Source organism: Rhea americana, unplaced genomic scaffold, assembly GCF_003343005.1.
Source record: "Rhea americana isolate MKP2758 unplaced genomic scaffold, rheAme1 scaffold_41, whole genome shotgun sequence".
In the NCBI taxonomy this organism is placed as follows: Eukaryota; Metazoa; Chordata; class Aves; order Rheiformes; family Rheidae; genus Rhea; species Rhea americana.
The window spans coordinates 838,088-849,421 of NW_028186546.1; the positions used below are offsets into that span (position 1 = coordinate 838,088).

The 11,334-nt window shown below is 41.4% G+C and overlaps 1 protein-coding gene across 1 annotated transcript in view; it reads right to left on the minus strand.

Moving 5' to 3' along the window:
- ATRN (attractin) overlaps window positions 1–5,280 on the minus strand; it is a 133,227-nt gene extending 127,947 nt beyond the window's left edge. The window contains exon 1 of the mRNA XM_085314597.1: window positions 5,243–5,280. Within this exon, the coding sequence (XP_085170723.1) occupies window positions 5,243–5,280 (38 nt within the window). The remainder of the gene's footprint in view (window positions 1–5,242) is intronic.
- Between the last annotated feature and the right edge of the window lie 6,054 nt (window positions 5,281–11,334).

The following is an 11,334-nucleotide window of genomic DNA, read 5'->3' on the forward strand; positions in this document are numbered from 1 at the left end:
AAAAAGAAAAAGAAAGTCACCACTCATACTATTTTAACTCCACACAGAGGTTTAAGGTAATGCAACACCAATCAAKGCCAAAATTTTCCAGATTCTGTTACTGAAAACTTTACCCATATATTCAAGAGCTAATAATGAACATAAATGACCACAGGAAAAAAGCTTAGACACTGCATTAAAGACTCTACTGTGGAATGATTTTCCCTCTAAATTATTAGCAGAAAGAAGGACCTCTGTCAAAGTGCCAGATCATCACTGGATATACTTATTCTTAACCCCATTAAAATTATAGCTATTGGATTTTTTTTAATTTAATTAAAGAGTGAAGCAGAAACAACTTGTGCCAAGTCACAATCCTGACCTCCAATAAATCTTTATCTCATTGCAAGCCCATCAATGTGCCAGATTCCCATAGGGGTTTTAAAGTTCAGTTTGTTTAGTAGGTATGGCACCTTGTACTATTCTTATCACACGTGTTGTAAACTCAGAATTTAAAAATCCAACACAATACCTACTGGCCTCAAAATGAATAGTTTTTCTTGTTCAGGTACAACAAAGATATCACAGACACCATTTATAGCGCTGTATTTCCTCCAGTATTGATGGAAAGTGGCCTTCACCCAGCTACGCTTCATTTTTCAGTGTGAATTTGTAGTTTAGGGAAACACAATCCAAAAAACTATTGTTAAAGGACGCTACAGGAATCAGCAATTCAAGCTTTATCTAGAGCATCCTTTAAGTCTCCCTAAACTGAAAGCACAAGGATTTTTTCYAGTGAATGATGGTGGTCGACCTTCCGATGCCTGACCTTGCTACAGAAGAGGACTGTAGTAGTAGTTCTGCAAGGCAGGTAGGTGCAAGCAGCCTGCACGCAYCAGCCCATGGATCCAATCACACAGCTTCGTTTTTTAAAGAGAGCACAGAAACATAGCTCCTTTCCGCAGGACCACATAAAGCCTGCACAGAGAAAGATACAGACACTGAAGAGGAACACCAAGGTTGGAAGAAAACAGGAACAGCAGAAGTATCTGGATCACAGTAGTTGTGCACACCACGAGTCCCATGGCACAATCTRTATGTTTATCCCAGATCCAGAGCAGCACAAGATGCTTGAAGTCAAATCACGCTGCAGAACATAGCAAGTACTATTATACGTCCACTTCATGATCAAATATATGTTTATATATATATACACGTGTGTATATATAGACAAACAACCTCAGAACACAGGCAAATAGGCTCAGTATTTTTTCAAAATCCTAATRTGAACAGAAAAGAACAGGACTCCTCCCTTATTCTTCTAAAGAGGCATATAGGATAAGCGCTAGGGAGACAGGAGACCAAATCAAAGGAAGGAAACTGCCCGACAGCACGTTCACAAGGTATTTTAACATCCGGTACCCAGGGATGCAATCAGCACTACATTATGCATCACTGCTCTTTCCCTTCCTTCGAAAATTCCCTAAATTCAGGGTAAGTCACGAGGTAGATGTAGCACACGGCCTGCTCCAGCCTTTGCCCAGGAAGTCTTCACTGATAATTTCACCCGGATATTTCAGCCCTAGCTACCTTGAGAGGCTAAAAGATCAGAGGGATTCAGGAGGCTGAGGGTAAGGGAAAAGAYGTCTTCTTCCACACAATGTCCCACCTCACACATCCCTCTCCTGCTGAAGGCAGCAAACCCTGTCTCCTACAGCTCAGGTGGAACAGATGATCCAATAGTTCAATCAGTTTTGATCAGACAACAYGATTTTTGCATGGTGATTTTTCTTTATTTTAATTCCATATGACAGCTTCCTGCAACGCTGAGTACAGAAATTAAGATTACAGTTAAACTTGATCACTTTTAAACACACACTATCCTTTATCATAAGCTTCAGTTAAGCTGATTTAGGCATACTTAGAGTAACATTAACCAAATTTCTTCTGTAGGACAGAATTATTCTAAGAATAATGAAAAATTTTGGATGCCAGTTGCCATGAAAAAGCAGCCATTAAAACATGCTTTTAAATATCCAAATTCCTGTGTAAACAATACCATCCTAGTATCTTTCAAACATACAGATAACCCAGCCCCCTTTAATAAATAGGGAAATTGTACCAAGAAGATTAGGTGATTCTCATGAATTGCATTTCTATTTGATTGCTAAAATTGAAAGGTGGTTTACTCTGAAGGGAATTGCATCCTATTAATGCTAAGGCAACACCATGAACCCTTTCAAAGTAAAACACAGACAACCTCATATTGTGGTACAGAGTTTTGGCAGGACTGAAGAGAATCAACGCTAGCTTTGATATCATCTTCTTCTTTCACCGAAGACACTCTCAGAGCTTGCAGCAACACAAAGATTCAATCTTTGCTTAAACCACTTCTAAGCCATTACGGGAAATACAAACCAAAGGGAAAACACATTGCTCCTCCTTCCAGATTAGCAGATTAGGATTAAGCGAGAAGGACCCAGACCTTCTCACCCACAGGCCTTCTCGTTACAGCTCACGGAAACCGAAGCGTCGGCAAGACTCCAGTTCGCGCCCCCCACCGCTCCCGGAGCGGGCGGCTGCACGAGCACGCTGCTGCTGCAGCCCTCCTGCGCTGGTACGGCAAATTTGGGGGTTACCGCAGCCCCCGCGAAGCGGGGATCGCGCCGCTGCCGCACCTGCTAGTCACCTATCGCCACCGTCAGCCAGGACGGACACGAGATCGCCCAGCGATACGTCGCTCCGAATCGGGGCGACCCGCTTCGGCCCAGCCGTCGTACAAGTTTTGGAGGAAACGCCTTGCGCGGTTTATATAACCGGCACGCTAAATTTGATCTGTCTTTATTCCTTCCKGTTGTTTTTTCAGGACTGAAGTCCCCTCACCCCTTTTTACTCTTCCTTAGGTGCCATTAGAAAAGGCTCCAGAGCCATKGCCGCTTTAGGAGCTGGATCACACTCTGCTGTTTTCCACCAGAAATCCAAATCTCTCTTCAAAACCCGGCATATAAATTGTTAGGTATGTAATTTGCATTAGGGAATTATGCATGCATTGATCCATCATTTGTCTGCTGCCCCAGAAATCTTCAACAGTTCAAGTCACCGGGAATAGCAGCGTATGATCACAGGATTATTATCTTAATATTATTAGTTTGTGCATGGTTCTGAGTTTTCATCAGGCTCATGATAGAAAAAAATCAGATATATCCACTGTATAAGTATCAGCAATATTCACTAGAAGAAACAGGGCTACCAGCAACATTAGAATGGATGTTTTAAATTCCTGCCTGTGCACCTGTTTTTAAGTTCTGTTTTTGACTTTGAACCACTTCTACACCTCCTCAAAAATGATTCATCCTCAAACAGTTGAATGAGGGCATATTTAAACACCCATTACCGCTCCTGAAATGAAAAACACTAACTTTAAAGAATCTCTGCAACCTGTACTTCCGAGAAACAGGCGGCGATTGACCTAAATTTAAAGATCTCCCTCTGCTGTGTTTGAATGTAATAAATCAATCGCTTAACAAAAACGCGTTAGCATACTGTCAGGCACACACACAGTATCTATAAATAAATGCCTCGAGAAGTACAGAGTATATCTTGTGCAATAATAAATTCAGTTCAAATTTTATTAAAAATAAACAATTGACCATGCAATTACACCAGTCCATAATCTCATTTCAGAAAAAAAAAAGAAAAAGAAAAACCACAGAACCATCAGTAACTTCAAAACTAATTATTGCCTGATTTTATTATTTGAAATTCAAGACTTCTCTTCCTGCAGACCAGCAAGTTTCCATGTCTGCTGACAATTCTGATAGAGTAGATTTTATTTTTTTCTAATAACACAGTGTCTCAATGGTAAATAATGCAGAGGTTTTCTTGCAGCATTGACCTGAACAGTCAGCATTACAGCTACACATGACTACAATTTTATATCTCRGGCCTTCCAGCGACTAACAAACTTTTTCTTAGAATCAGATTTGCTGGTTATACACAAGATCAAAGTAGGTACCAAAGGCAGACATTTCAGTTACTAAGCCCCAGAGTTGCTACCAAATTGAGGTGGCGCACTCAACTCTGAGTTCATAGGGTATGAAACTTGTAAATTAATCATTAAACAAGCAGCGTACAGCTTCGGCAGGGACCTTGCTGTGCACTGCTACCCAAAATCTTCCACCAAGCCACCTTGAAAAGTTCATTTTAGAAGAAGTCAAAYACGTTCCTGGTCATAACCAACAACGAAATCAAAATACCGTGTGCAGGGAGAACCTCAATTATAAATTTTCTCCAGATAAAGCAATTACATTCAAAATGTCTGGCAACAGTGCCACAACACCAGAATTTGGAGTATTACAAAACCGTGAAAGGAAGGATATAATGACCACATGCACAAACTGAAGGAAAAAAAAAAAAAGAAAGAAGGAAAACCACTGCTCGACACACAGCTAGCTATACATTATGCCAGTAGTAACGCACTGAAGCTAAATGCACTGTAGGTGTAATATTGTTCATAGCAATACCAATGAGWGAAAAACAGCAGGAATAAATCTACTACAGCTTTAGGACTGTTTTAAAAGCATAGTAATAGAAGACACAGTTACTCTTTCGCTTCATAATGAAAACAACATTGTTAAATCCAAGGGAAATTTTCTGAATAGAAAAATAGTTCTCACCTTCTGTACTGAGTTCATAAAATGAGTTTATAAAAATGCTAATTCATCCGCGTCAAGCTTCTTACACTTTACCTAGACACCCACCACCTTGGAAACTGATGTTAAATTTTCATGCAATACAACTATGGAATAACAAGAAACTCTTAAAAAAGGAGGATCTTAACTCAGCCTTCTTTCTTTTGTGCCATTTAAGATTATACAAAACATCAATCAAAAACTAAGGTTTAGAAAACAAGAAGAAAAAAAGAAAAAAGGAAACACAAAAAAATAAAACAGTAAAACTAGTATTTTCATAGCTGCACTCCTACCTCCTGCATCCCCACTAATAGCTGGGCTACACTGGCCAACGCTAGAYGACATTACGGATAACATTCATTCCTAATGCAACGTGCAGTACTCACGGTATCTACACGAAATGACAACTCCTAAGGGTTTTTTTGTGACACATTAAGCAAGTCTGAGACAATCAGTGTTGTATATGGCAACACYGTTCTGCAGCTCCGAGCTCCGCAGGCATTGCTGGAAAAAAAGGTGGTTTYGCATGCTGGAAAACCCTTGGTTTATGTGCCCAGACCACCTCAACTCACAGAACCACTCTTAAACCTGTTCCATCCCGCACACGCATTCCGCGTTTTTAGAGAATCAAAGACTGATTCTCACTATACTGCAGGAACCTGCTTTYCAGATGAACCCCACAAACTTTAACTAGACCCTGCAGGGTCCTAGCAGGACTTCAGGCACTCTAACTTAGAGCAACATCCGCCCTTCTTAGAAAAAGATTGCTCAGTCAATCAGTAAAACATCTGCGCTCTCTTTTTTCATCTGAGCTGTGCTAAGACCTGTCTCGGTGCTTGGTAAGCTTCACTAGTGCAAAATAGTGAGTCCATTTTCTTTAAAACACTATTCYGCCCCTATTCAGATACATCAAATTTAGCTTAGCAGATTTTCTTATCAAGCATCCACTTAAGGTCTCTTAGCATCCCTACAGATCTCACCCCTCTACAATCAAGCCAGATTCCTCCCATGTTGGGAATCTCAAGGATTTAAGGTCCTACAAGCCAAAACCGTGCCCTTAATCATACCCATGAAACATAGCCACTGAAACACTTGCACTAACCCGCACTTCAGCTTGTCCAGAGTTACAAAACTAAATATTTATTCTAAGAGGAGGAGGGGAAGGGCATTAGTGACAATCTCAAGTAGACTCTAAGGTAATTCTGTGTAAACCAGCTGTAAAAAAAGAGCGAGGGGACAAAAGCAGGAAGTCAAAAGCAACCATCATTACTAGCTCAGTGCTTCAGTGACTTCACGACTATTCAATTCAAAGCCACACACAACAGCAAGTTGTCATCTCTGTTTTGTGCTCTAATATCGATTATCAARTTTTCCAGCCCTGCTTTCAAGATGCTGCAGTGGTTGCATGGGCAAACCTTAACACATAGCTACACAGGAACCAAGCACCAATAAAATTATTGCAGTCCTTCTCCTTAGAAATGAATTCAGGCTTGTAGTGGTTTGCTCCTCCTTCACCAAAACCACTTTAACCTCCAAAATCAAATAATCCTCTATCTTGTTGTCTGCATTTTCTACTATATTTCTACTCTATCTTTTCAGTGTGTTTTAGAAGATGCAATTTAAGAGGTCCTAAAAAACTAGCTGCTGAGAATATTCTGAATGCAGAAAGAAGCTCTATCAGATCAAGAGTTAATTYCGAGTACTGTGCTTGGAACTTCAAACTGCAAAAATTCTTCAAGGAAGCAGAAAAGAGTGCCCAAGGTTATCACAAATTAATACTATAATACAATAGCTTGGTCAGCCATGTCATTATCTCAATATAAAGAAGATTTTCAGAGTGGACTATCATAAACACTTATGTTAYGTGCAGTCAGCTCTTGGTTTTAAACTTGACTGCTCACAAAAGCTTSAGAGGAACAGGCCAGGAAAGTGAAAGCTGTCAGAGCCATTCCCAGTGTTACTTCACTTCACCAGAATGCACAATAAAAGTATCACTGGTCGTAGTTCTTTCGAAAGCTTAAAAGAAATGGCCTTTTCAGTAAAAACAGGGCTAGCTTAAAAGAAATGGCCTTTTCAGTAAAAACAGGGCTAGCTTCAGTAATTTAGTAATATTTCAACAAAGTCATTTACGTTCAATATAAACTGACTACAATGGTAATAAACATCCAGTTGGACATAAGTTTATTTTGGATTCATAATTAAAAAAGCTATTGAGATTGTGGAAAAATGGGAAAACCTAGAGCAGTGTCAGACAACTGCTAAACTGGCTTAGACAGCTATTCTGTGATATTTAAATGGACATACAGAAATGGAACAGAAACATCTTCGCCGTTGACCAGTGGAGAAAGGGAAACATTTACAATCAGTCTGAGGCCGCGATATTCTCCTAGAATTGGCAGCACAGGAATGTTATCCTTCACCTCCACTGTCCCAGAGGACCCAGAGAATGAACTTCACCTCTTAAAATAACCCTAGCAAAATATCAGACTGTCCATTCAGAGATTAAGGGGAACAATAAAATAGTGAGAATTAGGATGAAATGTTAGCCAAGAATTTCTTCTTCAATGAACAAGTCATTGAAATATATACATACAAACGTGTGTGTGTGTGTGTGTGTGTGTGTGTGTGCGCGCGTGTGTGTGTGTGCATACACACATGTATACTTGCATACAGACACAAGCACACGCATATATCTCCTGTCTCTCTGGTATATTCTTTACAGTTGATGTTTAAAGATTTCCCTACTTGTATAGCTTCTTAAAAAAAAAAAATGCACACCATTTGAGCAAGCTTTCACAGAGCAACGTGTAAGTGAAAATAATTTTAATGTATGATAATGTAATAATGAAAAGAAAGAAACAGTATGGGAATCAGGAACAAATACAGCACCCAAATCTAATTGAAGCACTTAAACTACTTTGACTGAAACTCCCAATATCCTCAAATATATTAAGTAGTTTTCTGACTTWCCTAAAACATTAAGCTCTATCAGGYAGCTTTTTAAAAGACAATGTTTTTTCTATCCTTCCTTTTTACCAGAAGTTCCCATTCACTTAAGGATGGGAACTGCGACARTTCTTTGCTAGCTAGTTATGACTTACCCAAATCTTCCAGAGATAAAATTCTATTTTACTATAATATTCTTTGACCAAGGAAATCATGTTACTGTACGCTCCTTAATAATGTTCAATCAGCAGCCTGTAAGTGCCTCCATTAAATTAATAAAAAGGTACTTTGAAAGGTACACTGTATTCTTTATAGAGTCTGTCGTTCCCAAGCTCACAGCACTGTTCAGACAGGAAATATCCTAAAACTGACTAGTATCTGTATCTATTTGTCTCCGAGATCCCTCACCCATCCCATCAGACASCCTCATAACTGCCGTTAACGTAAGAGCCAGTCAGATGTTTATATAGCCATAAACAATATAAGCACATCAAGTATGGCCTTTGTTTTCCTCCTCAGCTTCCCGTAAAACCAAGTTTAGTCTTTATCTTTAAAAAACGGAACTGCCTTGCCTAAAAAAGTCACCCAAAGCTAACGTGAAGATTACAGCTAAAAACCTAAATGTCACAGTTTTCTACCTCCCCAAGAGCATCCTTAATCTGTGGAGAGGTCAAAGTTTTCTCAGAAGTTCCTACAGTAACTAAGAATTATTGCAAATGAAACCACACGCAAGTACATTCCTCTTACCCCATTTTCTTCTTAAGAAATCATAGAACACCATATACCCGTAGAAAACACAAATCTGTATTAAAACAAGACTGCACTGCACAGAGTCTCCTCAGCTGAGGTTTGGGTGAAACGAGAAAGAAAATCATCCACCTGAGGATCGTTAGCCRTATTTCTTACCGCATTAAAAATAAAGAATTTTTCAATGTAGAATACAAGTAGAGTATCAGGCTGTAACATAAAGCTAAGATATTCRTTCTTCACTATAACACAAGAAGATCTGAAGGTTTAGTAGGTCAGCGAAGCAGAAGTTGCATTGTGACAACCCTAGCGTTGAACACAAATGTAAAAGTTAAGGTCATAAACACAGTAATCGCAAACATCTAGATACGGACAGAAAGATTAACATGCCAAGTATAATTACATTTCACAGTCAAGTAGATAAGGATGCAGAATATACCACAAAATCATATTCATTGCCCATGAACTTCCCAATTGTACCTACAGCATCTAATTACAAGCCAAGCCTTTTAAAACCAAGCTCTTGGCAAACACAAAAAAGCTTGAAAGTCATTTATGACAGCAGACAGTAAACTCAAGGGATGTCACAGCAAACCTCCAAATATTGAAGAAAAAAATGTTTGATGTTTGTATTTTTCCCAGAGCTCAACACAAATTTACTAGAAACTTCAACTCACAAATAAATAAACCAGCTAAATTAACTACCTAAAGAAAGAAATATGCATGATATTTTAAACCAAAATTTTAGAGTGGAATTATATGCAATGAACAAACAAGAGGCTTTATCAAAACAGAGACAAGAGGAAAAAAAAAGCAATTTGTAGTAAGCATATATATACACCAACTCTCTTGTTACTCTCTTGTAGTTGTTATGCTGTGTAGAAAAGAAGCCTCTGTCTTTATYCAAAGTCCTCTTAGAACGATGAATATCCTAAAACTGTTCCAAGAAAGTAAYGGTAAGTGGCTATTTCACAATGGTTTCTCTCAACTAGAGGAAAATTCTTATCATGACCTTGGTTAAAAACATCAGAAAGGAAGCTTCTGACCTCCAGGGTTTGCCTGGTCAGCAGCGGTTTGCTTACAAACCCCCTTTCAGAACGGGCTGCATCACACATCCCTCCACAGACCATTTAAAAAGAAAAAAAAAGAAAATAAAAAAAAAAAAGACGTCTCAACTTCTCCAACACTCGAAGCTGTTTGCCTCGATAAGTTTGGCTTACACGCGCAGTTCCTTTYCTCCCAAACGTAGAGCTAGCATCATCATGGGGTGGCTGGTGCTTTCCGTAAGGAGTTTCGTGAGAAAGAACGGACCACCTTGAGTAACACTGATTTTTTTTTTTATTTATTTCCTTCTTTTCCAAGAACCAGCCCTGCCCAAAGAATCCACCTAACACCGGCAAACATGTTTGCTTTCTCACTGCCAGAGCTGGAAAAACCAAAGCAGTAGTAACCATCTCRCATAAACCCCTTCCTCTGCAAATATAAGCTTTTGCAGAGGCCGTAGCGCACATAAATGATCTCCAGTCTATCATCCTATRAGACAAACTTTAGACACACAACCCAGCTTAATACCCTGTCACCACCAGAACTGGCCATGTCCCTGCAAGCAACATGCTTTCCAGTACTGTACAGCCCAAAGATCACCTCTCCTCCTCCTGTGCAGGCACCTCTGCCACCTCCACCTGCCTTTCCACTACTGCAGGAGCTGATTCTGCCTAGAGCTTCCCCACGTGCTAGCCAGCCCCGGTAAGATGCTGCTTTTCTCCCCGACTATTAAAGATACATTTACTGCTCTCCATAATTGACCCTTAACCAAAGGGTCTCCTTATATATATCTCCTTATACTACCTGCCAAGATGAGCTTGCTTAGCCCTTGCAAGCATCCTTCCTGCCCCATCCTGCCCTAATCCCCTACTTATCACCATTGCTCTCCCGCTCCAGCCTGTTCCTAGCCAGATTCAGTCCCACAAACGCACTTCAATGCTTCTCCCATATCTGCCTCTGCTCAGAAGCTGGCCCCACGTCCACCCTGTCCTCTGACCTAGGCACCCACACCTTGATGCTCCCACCTGTCTCCGATGACAGCCAGCTCCGCATGCACCCAAGCCCTGCCCTAATTACCTCGTTCACCCACCATCCTCAGACTTCTGCTTATGCAGCCCTCACAAATACAGTCACTATTCCCCAAATCCAATCCCCCCACACCTTTCTAACTCTACAGACTTATTACARTGTCAGCCTAGGTACTTCCACTTGTACCTCTCTCATCTCCCATTTTTATAATTCTAAACTATCTAGTGCCCCACACTACATACCACTACCTGCAAACCTGACTCTCTGCAGCCCCAGCTACTTCAATTAGCTACTGATTCCCAGCTGCCCAGGGCAAGCCCAGCAACGTACACCCAGACTTTACCGTCTTCCTAGATATTCCTCTTTGCAGGATAAAGACCCCGTACTCATAAACCACTGCTTCTGAACCAACCACTCAGGCCCCAACACCCGCATGCCGTTACTCCCAGACCTTTCCCCAGCGCCGGCCTTGTGCAGTCTCAGCCCATCGCGGCCACACTCCCGCCACCCCCCACACCTAGCACCAGCAGCCCTATCGCCCCCAAACCTGCCTCTCACGTTCACACACCTGCTGCCTCCAGGTGTCCGGCTCTGCGGCCTCTGCCATGGGCACCCTAATTTTTGCCCCCAGCCCTTTATAGCCGCTCCCCAGACCTGCCCCTCACCCCCACAGCCCTAGCGCCCTTAGACTTGCCCCCTGCGCAGGCTCAACCAGGTGCATCCAAACCTCTGCTGCCCCCAGACAGATTCCTACTGCCCTTTTACACCTCCATCCCTGCAGCCAGGTGAATCTTCCCCGGGAAGCCACGGCGCTGCCGCTGCCCTGGACCGCCAGGCTGGGCGGCCGCCCCTCTGCTAAGCCCCAAACCTGCCTTTCACCCCCTGCCCCCCTACTGCC